Source organism: Kogia breviceps, chromosome 14 (genome assembly GCF_026419965.1).
Source record: "Kogia breviceps isolate mKogBre1 chromosome 14, mKogBre1 haplotype 1, whole genome shotgun sequence".
Taxonomy (NCBI): Eukaryota; Metazoa; Chordata; class Mammalia; order Artiodactyla; family Physeteridae; genus Kogia; species Kogia breviceps.
In genome coordinates this window covers 9503774-9525940 of record NC_081323.1, presented here as the reverse complement: position 1 = coordinate 9525940, position 22167 = coordinate 9503774, and the positions used below count along the sequence as shown (strand labels likewise).

The following is a 22167-nucleotide window of genomic DNA, read 5'->3' as shown; positions in this document are numbered from 1 at the left end:
AACAGATTCTAGAGTTAGAGCCAAGTATATTTGGGAACTTCATCTAAAGGTGAAATTAAGATTTCAGTTCCAAGCAAAATAATATTTTGTTTAACACATGGTCCTCGTATAATTGGGCAGCTAAACTCCTATATCATACACACATACATATGAATTCTGGCTGCAGAAACTGAAAACAAATAATGACAATATTAAAGAAAAAAACCTCAAGGGAAGGGAGGACTTTCTTAGAAACTACAGGAGCCACAAAAAAGCACTAGAAGAATCTGACTGCATACAAAAGGATTATTTTTATATGGAAATAGCACCATGAGGAAAGTCAAAAGACAAAGGATAGGAGGGGAGAAAACTCAGCACCATTTGATAGACATGGGGTTCACATCCCCAGGTGCCCAGCAACCCAAGGAGAAAAATAAGAGTATGAGTTTAAAGTTCATAGATAAGAAGAATGCAAATAATCAACAAGTCTATGCAGAGATGTCACAGAGATGCAGATCAAAACACCAGCTCAGCAAATGCACAAAGACCAGATTACCATTTTCACACATCAGACCTACAAAACTTCAAAAGATAGATAACAAGATTCGTGATAGCTGGAGCCCGCACCACCAACGAGACTATTGTTTTAAAAAATCATCTGAATCTATGCAAGTACAAACTACAGAAACTCATTGAAACTCACTTTGGGGACTCTAACCTACAGAAAGAAAAGAAAGCACAACTGAATAAGAGGAACTCTGTAGGATGTTTACTGTGGCAGTTTGTAATGGCAAACAAACCCCCAAACAACCAAAATACCCATGAATATGGAGGTGGGTGAATAAAGCATGGTGCTTATAACATGGTAAGTCATAGTCTACCATTTGCTTAAAAAAAAAAAGTTAGGCATAGCTGTACTGACACACAGTACTGTTAATAAATGGAATAATAAGAGCAAGGTAGAGAGAAATGTACACAGTGTGATACAATCACTATAAAAATAAGGGAAAGCCTTTTCTAGGTTAACTTTTAAGTTGGTATGAACACAGAGACCTTACTTACCTTGGGTGGGGTGAGAATAGGCTGGAGATTATTGGCTTGGTTTTTGTACAATTCTATATATAGTTTATCACAAGGAACAAGTTTTGCTGTTGTAGTTTGTTAAAAAAATCCAAATATGCATGTATTTGTATGTATATGCATGTATGTGTATGTGCATTATATGTATATATGGAGGGCAGCAGTTCCATGGAGATATAATGATATAAAGAGAACTATAGTATATAAAAAGAAAATAGTATGCTCAATTCAACCCCAACTCTGTAACTGGAGTAGAAAACATACATACAGGACTCCCCTGGTGGTCCAGGGGTAAAGAATTCGCCTTCCAATACAGGGGACGCGGGTTCAATCCCTGGTGGGAGAACTAAGATCCCACACGCCGTGGGGCAACCGAGCCCACGTGCCACGACTACTGAGCTCGCGCGCCTCAATGAGAGAGCCCGCGTGCCGCAAACTACAGAGCCCGTGTGCCACAACTAGAGAGAAGCCCGCATGCTACAACTAGAAGGAAGCCCACGCGCCACAACAAAGAGCCCGCAGCACAATGAAAGATGCCACATGCCACAACTAAGACCTGATGCAGCCATAAACAAATAAAGAAATTAATTAAAAAAATAGAAAACATACACACGCATAGAAAAAAAAGATTAGAAGGAAGTCCATTAAAATGGTCACAATTTTTACATCTGGATAGTAAAATTATTAGTGACTTTTATATTTTTCTTAATAATATACATACAGATGGTCCCCAACTTCCAGTGGCTCAACTTAACAACTTTTCGACTTTACGATGGTACAAAAGCAATACACATTCAATAGAATCATACTTCGAATTTTGATCTTTTCCTCGGCTAGCGCTATGTGGTCTGATTCTTTCTCCCGATGCTGGGCAGTGGCAGTGAGCCGGCCATGGGATCACGAGGGTGAACAACTGATACACTTACAACCATTCTGTACCCCTCCAATCGGTGTTTTTCACTTTCCCTATTCATTAAATTACATGACCTATTCAATATTCTCTTCTAAAAGAGGCTGATTTTGCCCAACTGTTGGCTAATGTAAATGTTCTGAGCACATTTAAGGTAGGTGAGGTTAAGCTGTGATGCTTGGTAGGTTAGCTGTATTAAATGCATTTTCAACTTAATGATATTTTCAGCTTACAATGGGTTTATCAGGACATAACCCATTCGTTCGTCGAGGAAGATCTATAACGTGTTTCCCATATTTTGTATGTTGAATACACATTACATTTATAATCAGGAAAAAAATCATTTAAAAGTTGAAACTAGGGGCACACGGGAAAAAAGATGTAGAACACAGGTTCACGACAATAAAAGTTTCCCAGGTAAAATCCAATGGCTGAATAGTTTCCTAAAGAACTGCAAGCAATGATTCTAAAGTGATAAAATTACTAAAATACTAACAGAGTAAGCTGCAAGCTTTTTTGATTTCTTACCAAACCATAGTTATGATGCATTATCATCACTGCTGATACGAAGATAATTTCTGGCGAAGAAGGAGGATCAAAAATAAAAAGAGGGGCTTCCCTTGTGGTGCAGTGGTTGGGAGTCTGCCTGCCGACGCAGGGGACGCAGGTTTGTGCCCCGGTCCGGGGGGATCCCGCGTGCCGCGGAGCGGCTGGGCCCGTGAGCCATGGCCGCTGAGCCTGCGCGTCCGGAGCCTGTGCTCCGCGATGGGGGAGGCCACAGCAGTGAGAGGCCCACGTACCAAAATTAAAAAAAAAAAAAAAAAAATTAAAAAAAAATAAAAAGAAAGAAAACAAAGCCCAGCTTGAGGATATATATACATATACTTGGCCATGCTGCGCAGCACGTGGGATCTTAGTTCCCCGACCAGGGATGGAACCCGCGTCCCCTGCATTGGAAGCACCGCGTCTTAACCACTGGACCACTGGGGAAGTCCCTGTATGTGTATCCTAAGGGATGCTGACTTTCTATTTCCAACAGGCAATTCTCAAGGTTTCCAGCATCACCATTTTCCATAGTTTGTTATTACAAAAAAAAGGGGGGAGGGAATAATATCTTTATGTAAAAGTGAATTGATATGCATGAGAATTTAATAAGTTTGTGTGTTAGGGAATAAAATTAAAATGTGGATTACTCTGGTAAAAATGTATCTAAAGTGTTCTCAGATTTTAAATATGCTTCTCTCACAAGAGTAACCTCCCCTCCTCACCAGTCCTTGCTCATGCTATGTGACAACATGTTTCATTTATGCAGTGTTTATTAAGAGCCCACCCTGAGCTGAAGATAATGCTAGAAGCTGGAAATCAGAGACGAAGACCCAAATTCAGGTCTTTGGAGCCAAGCACGGGTAATTTGAGATCGTTCTCTGGCGCCACCTACTGATCACACAGCATTTCAATTCAAAACAGACTTGAAATTTGAATTTCCCTCTCCTCAGTGCAGCCCATGCTTTGGACCTAGGTGCTTTTCCAATCCCTCTCATCTGATCCCTGGGTCTGCACGTATATTACTATCTAAAACAATGCCATCCTAGAAAACTGTCCTAAAGGTTAAGATTATAAGTAACCTAACCTAAAGCTTAATTATATTAGCATCTAAACAGAAACGTCAGGTTTGTCACTCTGAAGTTTCACAATAAAAATGATAGTTGGGTCACTTTAGGCACCACACATATCTGATTTGACTGTGAAGAAGGTAAGGCATTTATATACTATTTATGAGAGAGGACTAAGAACCTTTGCTCCTTCAAGTTCTCTTTAATAATTCAAACCCCGATAACCCAAATCATACTGTGACTCTAAAGAAATCACAAACATTTGTTATGTTCTAATGATGTATCAATTTATCGGGAAACCATTCCTTTTTTTCCCTCATTTACGCTGAACTTTTTTTTTTTTTTTGGATCAAAAATCCATGTAACATTATGTAGAAAATGGTCCTTCATGCCGATAGATTTGTATCTATGTATTAAAACACTATTACCCCGGGGCTTCCCTGGTGGCGCAGTGGTTGAGAGTCCGCCTGCCGATGCAGGGGACACGGGTTCGTGCCCCGGTCCGGGAGGATCGCACATGCCGCGGAGCGGCTAGGCCCGTGAGCCGTGGCCGCTGAGCCTGCGCGTCCGGAGCCTGTGCTCCGCAACGGGAGAGGCCACAGCAGCGAGAAGCCCGCGTACCGCCAAAAAAAACACAAAAACCACTATTACCCCAAACATTGAGGGTATTTCAGAATGGGGACTTAAGAGAGGCTGAGAAGCACCATCTACTACACAAATTTAATGAGACGGAAAAAAACCTTTATTAGAGTTGGCAGATCAAGTTGCAAGCAAACAAATGTATTCACTACTCAATTCATTTCATTCCAACCCCTAATCGGGATCATCTTGGTAGTATTTAAGATTCTACAGCACTTAGAACACCGCGATTCAGAGGTCTCAAAATTATCGCAGCATAAAAAAATTTCAGTAAGCAGTATAAAATTACAATTTATTATGGGGGCGGGGTGTTTTGTTTTCACAACAATCCTTAAAAACATTAAGGGCAAACCTCTTACAGAATTCCAATTCTGACTTCTTTTTTGGTCACTCCTTTTTTCCCCCTTTCTTTTTGTCTTATAAGCACTAGTCTGGTATGGAATCCGCCGGACAGAGCAAAGCTGGGTGGGCGCCTCCTTGGATGATGGAGTAAGTCTGCTTGGGTAATTCTTGCTGAGAGGTGGTGGAGAATATGGGCGGGGCCGTGGTGGCCACGGCGATGTTCTGGCCTCCGTCGCTGACCACAGTCACTTCGGCGGTGCCCTCCTGAATCAGAGCGTTCAGGCCTTCGAAGTCAGTGCAAGTAATGCCCGAGCTGGTGATGAAAGTCTGGTTGCCAGAGCCTTCCTGGGGGCCGCCCGGGGCCGTGGGGATGAGGGTCTGGTGCAAAGTGCCTCCGTCCGTCTGGTCGTGAGTAGTCAGCAGGACGGCCGGCTGGGGCATCGCCGCCGCCTCGCTCGGACACCCCGAGGAATGAGGAGGGCCGATCAGATTGACCTGGCGTAGGATCTGCAGCCGGCTGTTCCCGGGCAGTTCCTCTGGGTTCTGCGCCACCAAGGCGGGCTGTACGATGTTCACTGCGGCCGCCGCGGCCTGGACGATGGTGTTTGCCTGGGGCACCTGATGGCCGACGATGATTTTGACTCTGCCCTCGCTGAACTGGGGCACTTGGCTGGGTTGGAGGGGCACCTGGAGGTGCCCCACAGTGAGGGGCGCGGCGGGCTGCTTGCTGGGGTCGATCTGAAACTGCAGGACGGTCACGTCCGAGCTCTTATTCTCACTGTACTCACTGTGCTGCCGCTTGTGGCTGCGGAGCGAGTCCTCGCGCATGAAGGAGGCATCGCACCGATCACAGTGGAAAGTCTTCTTGGCGTCCAGCTTGGCCACCTGGCGGCTGCTCTGCCGGCCCGTGTCTTTCCTCTCCGAGGCCTCGGTCTTGACCACATCGCCGTGGAACTTCTTCACGTGTTTGCTCAGGTTGCTGGGCTGCTTGGTGTCGAAGCTGCAGTAGTTGCACTTGAAGGGGCGGTCGGTGCAGTGGATGCGCTCGTGGATGCGCAGGGCGGCCTTGCTGGAACAGGAGTAGCTGCACTCGGGGCACTTCTCGGGGTGCTCGGACTGGTGCACCCGGCTGTGCTTGCGGAGCGTGGCCTTGCTGTCCCCCAGGAAGTCGCAATGCGGACACTTGAAGTTGTTCCCGCTGTGCTTGATGCGGATGTGCGACTTGAGGTTCCCCTTCATGGTGCAGCGGACGTTGCAGAACTCGCACTTGAAAGGCTTCTCCCCCGAGTGCACGCGCATGTGCCTTTTCAAGTCCGAGCTGATTTTGAACTTGGCGCTACAGAGCCAGCACTGGAAGGGGGCGTCCCCTGTCAACACAAGGTGAGTTTAGATAAGAACAGGCAGGCAACAACCATAGCGGATCCCCCCGAAGCACACACCAGAAAATCGCTTATACCAAGGCAGGCGGGTGGAGACCTTCTAAAACTGCAGCTCCTAGCAGCCCCTGGGAGAAAAAAAAAGAGGGGTCGGGGGCTTCTCTCCTTTTCCCAAACTTAAACCACCACCACCATTATAACACCCAGAAGAAAAACGGAGATTGAAAATCAAGCTATTTAACTGTCCCCAGTAAAAAAAAAAAAAAAAAAGATTTGCGAATACACTTAAGACTATCCTTGAAAACAATCAAGCTATCGTTCCTATAGTTACTGTGTTCGCTCTGCTAGGGAACCATTCACAGTTGCATAATTTTGCATAATCCGTTGATTTTGGTTGAGTTACACGTTGTAACAGATTCAAGGGCACATTTTCAAATCAGTCAGCTCCATGCTCACTCATCAGAATATTCTTTTTACAAGGATTGAAACGCCCAGCTTACACTTCATGCAGATTTTTATTAATAAAGACGTGTTTATTGCACACAATTTATTTATCCCACATTGCCAGCTGCGTTCTTTACTTGTGGAGTTACAAAATCCAGCTGCTTGATTTTTTTTTTTTTTTTTTTAATTCATGTTCGGTGAAAGTTGAACAGGAAAAGCGAAATTGCGACATCTGAAAGGACATGATATTCCAAATTTATTTCCTCAGTGAATGCCAAGTCCCAATCATCTGATAATTCAAGCGAATTGGCGACCCCGCCCATTGCAATATTGTTTAAGCAAGCAAAACAACAGCAGCTAAGGTTCTTCCGCGGCTTCCCGGATGGCAGGCGCCCTGCTGAGCATTCCACAAGAATGGTCTCATTTGATGATCCCGACATTCCCATGAGGTGGGTACTATTATCAATATGATTCTCAGCACTACTGTACAAATGAGGAGGCTGAGGCCTGGAGCAACTCTATCACTTGTTTCCAGTCACTCGGTAGGACATGGCAGAGCTTGGATTCCAACCCAGGCTGATTCCAAAGCAGGTATTCTTTTTTTTATTTTTTATTTTTTAATTAAAAGACTTTACTTTTTTAGAGCAGTTTTAGGTTTGGGGAGATTATACAGAAAGTACAGAGTTCCCATATGCTCCTTCTCTCCCCTGCACGCCGTTTCCCTATTATTAACATTTTGCATTAATGCAGTACATTTGTTACAACTGATGAACCAATATTAATAGATTATTATTAACTAAACTCCATAGTTGACATTTGGATTTACTCTTTGTTTTGTATATTTCTATGGGTTTCAACAAATGTATACTATTACATATCTACCATCACAGAAGCATACAGGATAGTGTCACTTCTCTAAAAATGCCCTGTGCTTCACCTATTCACCCCTAACCCCACTCCCTGAACTCCTGAAATCTCTGATATTTTTAATTGTCTCTATAGTTCTACCCTTTCCAGAATGTCATATACTGGTTAACATCTTAAGAGTATGTAGCCAAAGCTGGTATTCTTGGATGCTAGGTGATTATCTGTACATATGACCAATGTTTGCTTTCTTACCATAAGCTCAAAAGAGTGGGACTGTGTTCTGGCTTTTTGGTATAAGACCTATAACACATCACAATGAGCTGTTTAATAAATGCAGTTAATGATGGAGCAAATGAAACAAGCTTCGAGAAAAGGAGGAAGCCCCAAACTAAACAATGCTTTGCATGACTAAATGCCACTGAGATCATTCACGTGAAACTCTAGAACAAGGAATGGTAAGCTATACAGACTGTGAGCCAAATCTAGCCCACAGCCTGTTTTTGTAAATAAAGTTTTATTGTAACACAGCCACGTCCATTTATTGTGTGTTGTTTCTGGTTGCTTTCATGCTACAACGGCAGAGGTGAGTAAATTGTGATAGACACTGTATGGCCCGCTAAACCTAAGTATATTTACTATCTGGCTCTTTATAGAAAAAGTTTGCTGACTTCTGCCTTAGAATGTTGCTCTCAACCTTTTTTATGCCATGGACCCCTTTCTGGCGGTTTAGTGAAACCCATGCACGCTTTCTCGGGGTAATGTTTAAATGCACAAAGTAAACTAAACTAAAAATCAAAAGGCATACAAAAGAAACTAATTATATTGAAAATTATTAAATAATTTAAAAAAATTTGTGATTTGGCAATGTGTGTGCATTAAGTAACAAGCTCTAGTGGTGGGTCTAGTGATTACACCAACTTCTAAATAGAGAAGAGTATAAACGATGTTTTGACCTATCAAAAACACGTTATAAAAAGATCTGTGATTTCTACTGGCGACAAGTTCACATGCACTGTAATCAGACTGGATGCCTATTTTCATAACTGAAGGACACATCACATTTCAGTAAGATGAGCGAAAATGAAGATGTAATTTTTTTCCTCATCCAAGTTCAGGGTCCTCCTAAATTCTACTCATGGATCCCTGGGTGAAGGTGTCTGTGGACTCAGAGGAAGAAGCACTGCTCTAGAATGTTCTACTAGGTCTTCCAGTTACATCACTGCCCAAATTAGTGACGATCTGTTTGCCTTTTTTTTTTCTCAAAAGCAATTTAGCAGGGGTCAAACCCAGAAAAACCAGATAACCAAATCTCACAGCTGAGTCACAGAGCTTAACAACACTTTTTGACGTGAAGGCAAAGGGTTTAAATCTTTTCATCATAATTATCCTCTTTCCTTCTTCTTTTTCCTTTTCACCATAGATTTCTTAAATGAGGCAGACTGGTCAGTACCAGTGCCACTGGACCATAAGCTCCCCAAAGCTAATGACTATGTTCATTCCTGCCCACTAGCTGACCCACACAGTGTCTGGTACCTGGTGAGGACTTAATGAATGTTGCTCCGTGAACAAGCAACTGATATATTTAAGCTGACAGATCTTTCTTGAGTTTAGGTTGCTACTGAGGCAATATAGTAGATCAAAGCGATAGAAGGGTAAAGACAAAATCCTATTAATTTTACAATTTGTAAAATTTTACAAGTGCCACAGATTTATAAAAAGGAAATGAACGTTCCGTGGAGATACTGTATAAATGGCATACATTTAAATTTTTAGAAAATACACTTTTTCTAGACCAACTTAAAGACGCTATTATAACCAATGAAATGGCTCTTTTTTTTTTTTTTTTTTTTTTTTTTCGGTACGCGGGCCTCTCACTGTTGTGGCCTCTCCCGTTGCGGAGCACAGGCTCCGGACGCGCAGGCTCAGCGGCCATGGCTCACGGGCCCAGCCGCTCCGCGGCATTGTGGGATCCTCCCGGACCGGGGCACCAACCCGTGTGCCCTGCATCGGCAGGCGGACTCCCAACCACTGCGCCACCAGGGAAGCCCAAAGATGCTATTATAAATGAAATGGTTAAGTTTACCCTCCTAAGTCAAGATGATTCTGAACAACTTCCCTAAATGAATCCTTCAGCGCCTCTAACTTAGGCTGAGGAGATTTCTGAAGAAAATTAGATGGCGCCAGTTATGCCAATGTCTTAACTTGCTGTAGTAGATGAATGTCCCCAGACCTACCCACCTCCTATCGCTCCCTGTAGCCATGGCCTTTGCCATGTATGTAATCATGCACGCTCTCCCGACAGGGGCAGGATGACTTGCCATGACCCCTAATAAAATAGGCTCTATCACGTCATTGGATTTGGCTAATGGTATGTTAACTAGACTTGATACAAGTAATGGCTTGAATGGGCTTGTGAATTGGGGTTTGCTCGCTTGTACCTCTGTCATCCATCGCCAGGAGAAGGTCAATCCTGTCCTAGCCCACTGATCCCAGGAGGAGGAGGACAGACGTGGAGCACAGCTGGATTGTTGCAGCCAAGGCCAGTGGACAGCCAGCCCACAGCCAGAAGATTCTGAGATTTGTAAGTGAGCCCAGCAAAGACCAGCAGAGTTGCCCAGATGACACCCAGCTGATCCCCAAACATGAACATTGAAGGCATGCTGTTGTATCCACTGAGGTTCTGTGGGGTTTTTTGTTACACTGCATTATTGTGACAACAGATAACTGATATACATATTGGCATCGAGAAACAGAGCACTGCTGTAACAGCAAACTAAAATATGTAGCTTTGGGTTTGGGGGCAGGTAAAGGCTGGAAAAGTGGCAGTGCACACATTTCACGGCAAGTATTTGGGAAAACTGTCACCTGTCGTAACTTAGAAGATAGAAAATGTACCCACTGAATTCTGGACTTGAGCAAAGAAATTCATTAGTTCTAAGCAGAACAGTGAAAGTGTCTTACAAGCTGCATATGATAAGGTCCCACAAGGAAGAGACAAATTCAAAAAAGAACTGGCCATTTTCAATATGGAATTTAGCGAGAATACAGAAAATCAAAGATGTGCTGGGTTAGATGAAGTTTCCCATCTTCAAGCAGCAAAAGATTTTCAAAGTAAGACAAAAGCCTGGGGACAAAGATCATATCCAGGGAACTGATCGCAGAGGGAAGAACGAATGAGAAATGAAGGGTGTAAAGCATAAGGTTCTTTGTCAAAATCTCCGAAAGAATAAAGTTGGTGCCAAGTAAGTCCTCTCAGCTGGACAAGGATTCCTAAAAGTCTCACCAGCTTCAACCTACAGAACATTATTTGCCGAAAATGCCTATAATTGAGTTTAGAGGAAAGGCAAGTCTCCAAAAGAATTATGGGTGTGGCTTCTGGCACACAGATACACAGGAAACTCACAACGTTTTTAAGATAGCTCTATCAGCAAAGCTGTCAGTCCAGACTAAAATAAAATCTAAAAAGATCCCAACTTTCGGTAGGCAGGAAGCAGGCTGAAAAAGCTTCTCAAAAGCACATTTTCCACTCCTTTTCAGAAGTGGTTAAGGGAGGTGATGAAAGGCTGCTCCAGGAAGCAGAGTCAAAAAGCAGGCAGCCAAGTCAACGCCTAATCAAGAAACATTCCCTGTTCCTAGAGTGGGGGGACCTAGAAACATCTGCCCAGAGGGATTCAGAAATCTGTGCACACCAGTGACTGCCAAGTGCCTCCTGTTCTTCCCCTTTGGAATAGCAGGAATATTATAAGTATCCTGGCTGCGTTTCACCACTGCATGTTGGGAGCGTGGGGACAGACAGCTTGTCTTTTTATTGCAGAAGGCTCCAGGTCAAGAGAAGCCGTATCTATACCTGATGGAGACTGCAAGTTCTTGGTCTTTAAGCCTGATCCTATGATTGGCTAGACTTGTGTGGGTCTTGGGAGGCCATGAATGCATCTGCATGTCAGAGAGGTGTGAATGATGGTGGGGTGAACTGGTGAATGACGGTTGGTGCAAAAATGGCCTTTGCCATGTAACCCTGGGATGACCTTCCACTGTGGGTGAGCTCAGCCCCACCCCTTGACACCAGGCCCAACCATTTAACTTACTTTAGCCAATGGGATGCAAGCAGAGGCTTGAAATGAGCTTACACATTGGGGCATACTTGTTTTGTCTTCCATGCAGAGGTCTGCCCTTGTCATGAGAAGGACAAACCTGGAGTAGCCCACTGGTCCCAGAGGGAGGCTATGAGACATGTGGGCAGAGCCAGACTGCCCCAGCCAAGGTCAGCGGACACCCAGCCTTTCCCACACATGTGATTAAGCCCAGCCAAGATCAATGGAATGTCTAGCCAACTCCCTGCTGACCTGAAGTATGTGAGCAATAAATGCTTTTATAATATGCTGCTGGGATTTTGTGGTGGTTACATAGTACCATTGTATCAAAAGCTAAGAGACACACTTGCTACAAGGAAAACATACAGCATTTGTTAAGTTACCTACTCAGCTGAGTTTTTTCATCAAGCTGTCCCATGCTGAACTGATCATCGTCTTCAAAAGATGATTGAAATGCCTAACCATACGTTATGCAGACGTTGATTAAAAATGCATTGCTTACATCTATATTTCATTTAGCGCACCTCCTCAATTAAATACACGTGAATAGTGTCTCAAGCTACATAAAGATGTGTATAAAGTTATAACCTTGATGTTGTCCCCTATTTTACAGAGAAAGTGACTTCTGAGCAGATGAAAAGCAAAACTGCAAACCACGGGATGAACTAACGTGGCCAGGTCCTTTACTTAGGTTGTGACTCAGTGCTTGAAGGTGCTGGTGACTTAGGCAACAGGCCGTGGGAGCGCGGCGTAAGGACCACAGGAAGCACGTACCTGTGTGGGACCGGAGGTGCACGGTGAGCTGGCTGGAGTTGCGGCTGGCGTAGGGGCAGATCTGGCATTTGAAGGGCCGCTCGTCGGAATGTATCCGCAGGTGCTTGTTGAGGCTGCTGCTGTCCGCGGCAGCGTAGTCACACGTCTTGCACTTGTAGGGCTTCACGCCCGTGTGGCACCGCATGTGGGTCTTCAGCTTATCCTTCCGGCTGAAGCACTTGCTGCAGACTTCACACTTGTGGGGTTTGTCTCCTTCAAACATGCACAGACGGCATCAGGAAACGAGATGAAAAAGGAAAAAGGCTTATTTCCCACTGCCTTACGAAAAGCGTAAGACACAGTCACCCAAGGATATTTAGAACCCCCACCACCCAAAAAAAGCTACACGTATGATGGGCAAAGAGCTAACGTCTTGGGAGAGGAGGAATTGCTTCTTCTATGTTGTTTATTAGTATTTTCTAATTTTTCCTACATTGAAGATGAATTCTTTATCAATTTAAAATAGAAGGCAACTCAATTTTAAAGTACAGCTAAGTAAAATAAGAAACATTGTCTCCTACCCATTAGTTCTTTTTTCTTTTTCATAACAGACACACCCTAAAACTCAGAATCTCTAAGTCTTAGTAGAGCTCACGGCTGACCAGCCAAAGAATACATTTCTCGGTCTCACTTGCAGCCAGGGGTGATTCTGCGATGAAGTCCTCATTAATCAAATGGCAGAGAAGGTAAATGTGTCCCTTTCGTAAACGGAAATGGCTTGCCTTTTACTTTTTCTCTTTCCACCTGTCTTGCCAGCTGTTACCAAGACATGAGGGTGAACAAGCAGGTGAGGACAGCATACCTGCAGACGGTGGATACGTAACCTCATGTCCTGTAATACACAGAGCGAACTTAAGTTCCTGGATGATGGGGACAGAGCTGCCTACCTGCCTAGACCACCTGCTTACCTCTGGACAGCTACGTGAGACAGACATAAACCCCTACCTTGCGTGAGCTGGTGTTGGGCTGTTTTGCTACAGTGGCTTAATCTGTACTCACTAGCGCACACTGTCAACTTGCCACCCGTGAACAACTGCTAGTTTTTTTTTTTTTTTTTTTTTTTTTTTTTTTTGCGGTACGCGGGCCTCTCACTGTTGTGGCCTCTCCCGTTGCGGAGCACAGGCTCCGGACGTGCAGGCTCGGCGGCCGTGGCTCACGGGGGCAGCCGCTCCGCGGCACGCGGGATCCTCCCAGACCGGGGCACGAACCCGTGTCCCCTGCATCGGCAGGCGGACTCCCAACCACCGCGCCACCAAGGAAGCCCCAACTGCTAGTTTTTTGATGTATACTTTTCCAGTTATCTTGTACGTGTGTGTGCACGTTTTGGGGTACAAAACCCTTCTTGGCCAACATCAATTTAAACACTTATTTTTTGAAAGGTACCGTGCCTCTGAATGATGTTACTTAATTTTCTCAACAGCTGGGATTGGAACCCAGGGCGGTCCTGCTTTCTTAGCCAAATGCAACACTGCCTCTCCACTGACTACTTCCTTGCACTTAAAATAACTTCAATCATTTTCACATCATTAAATTTCTACGACATGATTTTTAAGGCTGAAGTATTTCACTATATGGATGTACTATAAATTACTGAACCAATTTCCTACTTGGCCATCGAAAAGAATGAAGTAGATACATGCATACAGACATGGAAAGACATCCAGCATTAAAGGAGAAACAGAAAGTTGCAGTGATACTGTGTATACTATTAACTTAGTAAGAGATGGAAAAAGTAAATTGTGTGTTTAAGCCTGGTATAGACATGTCAAAATTTAGGAATGAGACGCACTGGACTATTAAGACTGGTGACTTTTGGGCATGTGTCAGATAGGAAGGATGTGGGCTGTGAGTCAGGATTTTCACTCTTTACTTTACATATCAAACATGTATTTTGGCCAAATCCTAAATAGCTAAGTGCTAAGATCAATTGTCAGCCAAAGTTGATCACTATCCTCATAGAATAAACATCTGGGATTTAAGAATACATCTAGAAGTGTATTAAAGATTGTAATTTTGGGCTTCCCTGGTGGCGCAGTGGTTGAGAATCTGCCTGCCGATGCAGGGGACACGGGTTCGAGCCCTGGTCCGGGAGGATCCCACACGCCACGGAGCAACTAGGCCCATGAGCCACAACTACTGAGTCTGCGCGTCCGGAGCCTGTGCTCCGCAACAAGAGAGGCCGCGATAGTGAGAGGACCGCGCACCGCGATGAAGAGTGGCCCCCGCTTGCCACAACTAGAGAAAGCCCTCGCACAGAAACGAAGAGGCAACACAGCAAAAATAAATAAATTAATTAATAAACTCCTACTCCCAACATCTTCTTTAAAAAAAAAAAAAGATTGTAATTTAATTATTAAAAATGTTCACCATCAAATTAAAAAGCCAGGAACAATAATTTCTCATTACTGTCAGCTGCTAAACAGCTTCTGTGGGCGCCATCCTGTGTACGTGCAACACGGAGCAGATACTGGATGTCGGTGGAGCTGGATGGTTTTCGGCCAGCTCTGCTGGTAAAGAGCCCCACTCCTGTTGCTCCTGGCCACGACCTCTTCTCCGAAAGTAACTAAGGTAAGTACACCTTGTCAACTCTCTGACTTGAAGATGTTGACGGAGATGCTGCAGTTATGCAGCAATCATCCTACAAACCCAAGCTTGGCTGACTGTGAGTAGAGGATGCTTCCTGAAGGTTTGCGGCAATGGACTCCAGGTCCTTGTCCTCTCTTATATTTTTATGATGCTTCCCCAATTATCATGCATAATGACAGCACTTTACTCTTACAGTGATGAATATGCTACGTGTGACAGACGGAACTTCAACACAGGGCACCCACCAGGAGAGACTCATTGCTTGTTACATTGAGAATGCTTACCGATGCCTAAAACTTAGTAACTTCAGATTTGGGTAACTAGAAGAAATCCAAATGACATGACGCTGTGAGGCTGATTAGATATGATGGTGATCCAGTGCAACAAGGCAGTAGTTGGCCGTGGCCAAGGAATATCAGAGATAACTGCTGGATATTTTATCTTCTTTATTTTATCTTCCGGATATTTTATCTGAGGCTAAGTAGCAGAATCTGGGCAATTAGGGATGCCCACGTGAAATTTCAGTCTCCCTCCCTTATACTCATTGACACTCACTGAATTTATATATGACTGTATCATCTGAATTATGAGCATCTAATACTTCATTAAAAATAGTCTAAAAGCAATTCCTTCTCCATGCAGAAGGTCTGGGAGACATAAAAGTAATACATTAGAGAAAATTAAAATCACCAGAAATAATCACAGTTTTCTTTTTCCATGCAATCTTTTTCTCTCCTTTAAAAAAAGTATTTATTAAGTCTGTGTTTTATTCCCGTCCTACCACTAATCTCTTCATGACATTTTTTTTTTCCTTAGAGTCCATATATGTGTTAGCATATGGTATTTGTTTTTCTCCTTCTGACTTACTTCACTCTGTATGACAGATGGACTTGAAGATATGGGGAGGGGGAAGGGTAAGCTGGGACGAAGTGAGAGAGTGGCAGGGACATATATACACTATCAAACGTAAATTAGATAGCTAGTGGGAAGCTGCCGCAGAGCACAGGGAGATCAGCTCTGTGCTTTGTGACCACCTAGAAGTGTGGGATAGGGAGGGTGGGAGAGAAGGTGATGCAAGAGGGAAGAGATATGGGAACATATGTATATGTATAACTGATTCACTTTGTTGTAACGGAAAAACTAACACACTATTGTAAAACAGTTATACTCCAATAAAGATGTTTAAGAAAAAAGTATTTATTAAATTCCCCTTTCAAAATTGCAAAACTAACACACTCAGGTATCCAATGATGCAGTGTAAAGATACATAAATGAAAAGTTACTATTCTCCCCCTTCTTCGTCTGTTTACCAGTCATTAACACACCACACACACATACACACACACACACACCACACACACACACACACACACACACACACACACTTACTTACAGGATCATCTCCTCCAAATGAGAAGAATATGTGCATTTAAATTTTAATTAATTCTGGCAGATCAACTTCCAAAATGTCTGTACCAGTTCACATTTCCACTTCTAAGTTTTCTCATATCTGTTCCAGCACTGGATTTTATTGCTCTAAACATTTTCTGCCAAAATCATGTGTAGAAACAGCATCTCGTTTTTCTTTCATTTGTGTTTGTATTCCCACGATGACCAGTGAGGCTCTGCATCATCTCATGTGTCTGACTTGTCCGAATCCCCAGCTCCCAGCACAGAGGAGGGACGTGTGTGAACCACTTACCCGTGTGGATTTTTAAATGACGCTCCATGTCCTTCATGCCATAGGCAGTCTTGAATTGGCAACCTTAAGAAGGCAAGGAAAAATCAATGACGGAGGGAAACACAGTCCCTTTAGAATGGAGAAGACTGGCAGAAACTTTCTTAACCAAGCGATGAAAGTTAATCCCACAGTAACGGGACCAACAGGTATCGGTGTGCTCCTGATTCCAGGTGCCAAGTACATAACGTCTCATCCGTGCTTCCTGCTCAAATTGCTTCACCTAAATCTGATCATGAGGAAACATCAGACAAACCCAAAGTGACGAACATTTTACTCAATATGAAATAACTGGCCTGTGCTCTGCAAAACTGTCAAGGTCATGAAAGACAAAAGCTTCGGATTAAAGGAAACTAAAGACACATGAAAACTAAATGCAATGTGTGATTATGAACTGGATCCTGGCCCAGTTTTTCTTCTGATACAGAGGACATTAGTGAGACAATGGTAAAATCTTAATAAGCTCAGCAGTTTGATAATAGTATGTATAAATGTTAATTTCCTGATATTGATGATTGTACTGTGGTTATATAAAAGAATATTCTTGTTCCTGGGAAATATACGTTGAGGTACTTAGGGGTAAAGGGACATCATGTCTGCAACTTTGGGGGAAATATATGTATATACAGAAAGAACAACAAAGCAAACATAATATGTTAATATTTGGGAAATCCAGATGAAAGGTACACAGAAATTCTTTGTGCTATTTTTGCAACTTTTCCTTAAGTCTGAAATTTTCCTTGCCTTCCCTAAAGGTTTTTTTCTTGTTCTTCTTCTTCTTTTTTTTTTTTTTGGTGTTACGCGGGCCTCTCCCTGTTGTGGCCTCTCCTGTTGCGGAGCACAGGCTCCGCACGCACAGGCTCAGCGGCCATGGCTCATGGGCCCAGCCACTCCGCGGCATGTGGGGTCTTCCCGGACCGGGGCACAAACCCGTGTCCCCTGCATCGGCAGGCGGACTCTCAACCACTGTGCCACCAGGGAAGCCCTTCTTTTTTTAAAAAAAAAAAAAGTAAGGAAGGAATAATTTTTCTGGATGTCTTCCTAAGTTACAGCACAGAAAGAAAAATTCACAGTAATCTGAAATTTTCACTAGTCCCATTCAAAGAAAGGCCCATGACTATAAAAGTCTTAGAGCCCAGTGCATGGTGACCAGAGACAGTGAGAGACAGGTCGTATGTGATAATGTAAATGCTGTGGGTTGATTTTTTTTAAGCCAAGCAGTTTGGAGCACATCTACATCTAGTTGTCGGGAATTCACGAGTTTGAGTCCTGGACCTGTTAAATGTCACATTCTCTACAAAAGTAGGATAAGATGCTGCCTTTACCTGGATAGCAACAGTTAAGCCTCTTCTGAGCAGTTGGGGCTGTGGGCTTTTTGGCTCGTGACTTGGCAGGGAGAGAGATGACAGTGGCTGTCTGGTTTTCATTGCTTTCCGTGGGCAGATATGTTTGATAGCCATGTTCAAAAACAAATTCTGGAGCTGAAACTAAAAGATATGATGATTATTAATTTTCATAATATGAATACCCACTTACACCTTCCTTTGTAGAGAATGAACATGTTAAGATTGCTTTCCCAGTCTCCCTTGCTGCTTAGGAGTGATCATGTGACCCCGTTCTAGCCCATGAGACACTAGAGAACATCTGCTGCAGGGCTTTTGGAAGATTTTTCTCCCTGACTTGAAGAAAAGGTGGGGGCAGAAAGAGAGGTAGTTGAGGAAAGCTCATTCTTGCTGCCCTGGTTGCCCCACTTTCTGTCTTTGGACATGCTGGAGTGAGGACATGATGTCTGGATCTGTGGCAGCCATTCTGTAACCATAAAGGGAGAGCAAAAAAACCAGATGTTGAGCCAGAGCCCTGAAAACCATTCAAATCTAGACTTACTAAATAAAAAAGAAATGTCCCTACCATTTACCAGGTAGGTTTTCTGTTAACTTCGGCCAAAAGCATTAGTTACTTTCATAAGCTTTATCACAAAATCCTAACAAACAACTGGAAAGGAACTGATTGAAGGAATTCTGGGCAAAACTACAAATACTCTCTAAACATAAATACTTTTTAACACAAGTACTCCTAAAACAAACAAACAAACAAACCTTGTATTTTTACTGAAATTTTGAGGAAAAACGAATAAAAAGGAGACCAAACATCTTTATCATCTTTGTCTTTAACCTTGTCATTATAACAGGTAAAATAGGCAGTCTCAAATTTATTTTTTCTCTTTTTCCAATTATAATTCTTTTGACTACTTTGTTAATTAAATTTATGGTTTGGGAATATGTATTTTCTTTCTTCCTTTATTACATGTAATTGTCACATGGAGATCTGGCTTCAAATAGGAGTAAATACAACCATGGGGGCTTGTTCATTAGATGAATTTGTCAGGCTGAGAGGCCCTAATGATGGCTTTGAGATTCAATGTCATTGTTTCCAAACTTCAGTCACTGAGGCACCACCTTTGACATTTCTGCCATTGTACTTAGAGAGTACACTTCTTTAAATCAACATGGGCCTGACATTACTCCCTATTTTGGCTTTGCCTGAAGCAGTAATACTCCCTCCACAGGTTTGAGGTGTTAGTTACAGTTTCTCTTAAAACAAACATGATCTTTCTTTGAATCTAAGATGTTACAGACTGTAAGATGCAGCATTATTTTGTAAACAATAAATTTTTAAAAGTTGCCTATTCAACACATTATAATGCAAGGTTTTCATATTCCTTAGGTATTTATATATGTATAGATATTCCTTGGACATTTTATAGTATTCATTGAATGAATTCTTTTAGATTTCTTTGGATACTTGATAGGAAACTCAGGTTCCTGACCCGTACTCCTTGGGCACTTTGGCAATGACAACTTCATTCCAATGCATGTCAAAGAATAGCTGGGTTCTATCAGCATTTGGTATTTGAGCAAAATCATGGTTTCCATTTTCCTCAATTGAATTATGTCGGGGGAAGTGGCTTTTGTTTAAAGCTGGCCGAAAGAGTCTGACAAACTGATGTTCCATCTTCATAGCAAGTCTCTCTGGTGCACTAACCAACCACACCTGCCTCTTGTTGAGATGTTTCATCTACTCTGCGGGATTAGCTATCGCGTCTGCTTCCTTTGCTCTGCTCGGTTCTCAGAGCGTGGTCCCCAGCCGGCAGCACTGGACTTACCTAGGAACTTGCTACAAAGGCAATTCTCGGGTCCCACCCCCACCTACTGGATGAGAAACTCTCAGGTGGACCCAGCAACCTGGTCTAACAAGCTGCCCACGTGATTCTGATACATGCTCAAGTTTGAGAACCAATGGTGTAAGGGATCCTCTTCCACGCCTCTCGGCAGCAAACCTTAACCAGCTTTGTCTAACTGAGGGACTCCATCCTTCTTGGCTGCTGCTTTGCAAAAACTACAGTTGTTCCTCCAACAACAAATATTTGCTTCATTAATACCAAACTGAGCCTCTGCTACTGTTTCCAGATAATTCTGGGCACAGTTACTTTTCATCTTCTATCTGAATCATCCTGCAATATCTCAGAGGACCTTTCAAACAGCAATTGAACCCAACAAATGTAGCGCCCCAAAATGCACACAACTCTGCCAGAGTGACAAAAAAAGTGATCAGTGACAATGCAATCAAGGTTGTTTACAAGCGCGCAAAGACAATTTTTTGGTGACTGCCTCTTGGCTGGCAGCGATCTCATTGATTCCAAGGTGCACCCCCATTTCAGATGTTACAATGTATCTTTGAACTGATAAAAGTCCAGGTTCAGCTACTTCCTAGGTGGGGGAACCTCAGGCCAGTCACGTGACTTCTCTGAGCCTCAGTTCCCTCGCCTGTAAGTGGGAATAATCACCGTGCCCACTTCATAAGGTGGGCAAAGTTTCATGAGGGCATCAGTAGCAAAGGATACGGCCACAACTGAGTCTTAATAAATGTTAGTTACTACACTTGAGCAGAGCTGGGCACCAAACTCTCACCAGGAATGATCAAGACTCAGGGAGACCAACTGCCTTCGTTTGCCTGGGACTGAGGGTTCCCCGGGATACAGGACCTTCAGTGCTAAAACCGGGATGCCTGTTCACGCTACCATGACTTCCCAATTTTCTGCTCTACCACTTTTTGAACAAAAAAGGCCGGAAGACGCTGGGGTGGGGAGGGGTTGTGACAGTGGCCAGGCCCTCCCTACAGCTCAGCTCAGCTGTGAAGTCCGTCACCCTCCTGGGAGGTAACTGCTGGGTCCTGAATGATCCTGAGCCAGAGATTCCCGCCCTCCAGGGAGATTGATGGGGCTTCGTCCCCTAACTGTCCACCTGCCCCTCCACCGTAAGCCTTAGCGTCCCTTTCGTGGTGAGTCATAGCAAAGGGGAAACACGAGAGTATTCTGGATAGTGACCCCTTCTCAGATATATGGTTTGCAAATATTTTCCCCCATCCAGTAGGTCTCCTTAGATGCACAGAAGTTCGATGCAGTCCCACGTGTCCATTTTTGCCTTTGTTGCCTGTGCTTTTGGTGTCCTGGGGGAGGCGGCAGGAAGCACAGGGAGTCAGGCACCCAAATGCAGGGATCATTTGTTTGGGGGGGGGGTCCCTTGTCTATCTTCAGATTTGGCATAAATAGTGCCAGTGGCTTTGGGGAATATGAGTGTCCAGCAGAAGTGAAGGCAGCAGGGACATTCCCAAGCACCCAGATCTGCTGAGGGGGGAATTGCTTCCAGCAGAGGCATGACCTATCCCCAGGGAAGAATGTTCTCAATGGCTCTTAAAATCAAGTCCAGTGCTTAGTGAGATCAGCACCTCCCAGCCCTCCCCCGACAACCCCCGGCAGCTCACAGCCTCATGCCTGCCTTTGGTTTTGTTTTGGCCGCCGGGGCTCTCCCTGGCTTGCCCGTGTGCCAGGTGCACAACTGAAACGTGCGGTTTGTTATATGCGGCCCCGGTCTGCAACAGGGGCACCCTGGGTGTTCAGTTATTTACTCATGTTGTTGCTTAAAAAGTAAGAATGTCACGTGAATTTCACAGGGAACCAAAATCTCTCTCTGTGGTTATAGGACCCACTGGTGTCTTAGACCCGCCGGGCTCACGTGGGCCAACTGTAGCTCCTCCCACAAAACTGTTCTTCAAATAGCTGAAGACTTCACGTCTCCCAAGCCACTATGCTTCTCTCTTCTCTTCTTCTTTTTTTTTTTTTTTTTTGCGGTACGCGGGCCTCTCACTGCTGTGGCCTCTCCCGTTGCGGAGCACAGGCTCCGGACACGCAGGCTCAGCGGCCATGGCTCACGGGCCCAGCCGCTCGGCGGCATGTGGGATCTTCCCGGACCGGGGCACGAACCCGCGTCCCCTGCATCGGCAGGAGGATTCTCAACCACTGCGCCACCAGGGAAGCCCCCTCTTCTCTTCTTTGACTTAAAAACTCCATTTAAAAAATCCCTTTCTCTTTTTTAAAATTAAAAATGTATTATTTTTTCAAAACAAAAGTAAACACCAATTGTAGAAACTCTAGGGAGTACAGAAAAGTGTAGAGAAGCAAAGAAAACCTGTGCAGTGCTGTCCCCATATGGCAGTATAGCCCCTTGCATGATATGCTCACTAAATACTGTACTTTTCCCCCAAAGTACTTATCTCTACTGTAATTAACTAGTTATTTGGGAAAGTACTTAATGACCATCCTCTCCTCCTTTGGTTGGATGACAGGTGAGGA

The 22167-nt window shown here is 43.9% G+C and overlaps 1 protein-coding gene across 4 annotated transcripts in view; it reads right to left on the bottom strand.

Annotated features, from left to right (window-relative positions):
• ZFP64 (ZFP64 zinc finger protein) overlaps positions 1 to 22167 on the bottom strand; it is an 81509-nt gene that overhangs the window by 46848 nt on the left and 12494 nt on the right. For 2 of the 4 annotated variants that reach the window (XM_059038943.2, XM_059038944.2), the window contains exons 3-6: positions 17804 to 17965; positions 16443 to 16505; positions 12116 to 12367; positions 4288 to 5930 (exon numbers count right to left, since the gene is read on the bottom strand). In XM_059038943.2, the coding sequence (XP_058894926.1) occupies positions 4648 to 5930; positions 12116 to 12367; positions 16443 to 16505; positions 17804 to 17965 (1760 nt within the window). In that variant the 3' untranslated portion in view covers positions 4288 to 4647. Of the gene's footprint in view, positions 1 to 4287; positions 5931 to 12115; positions 12368 to 16442; positions 16506 to 17803; positions 17966 to 22167 lie in introns of those variants that run through there. The other 2 variants (XM_059038946.2, XM_067012470.1) reach the window with 1 other exon arrangement.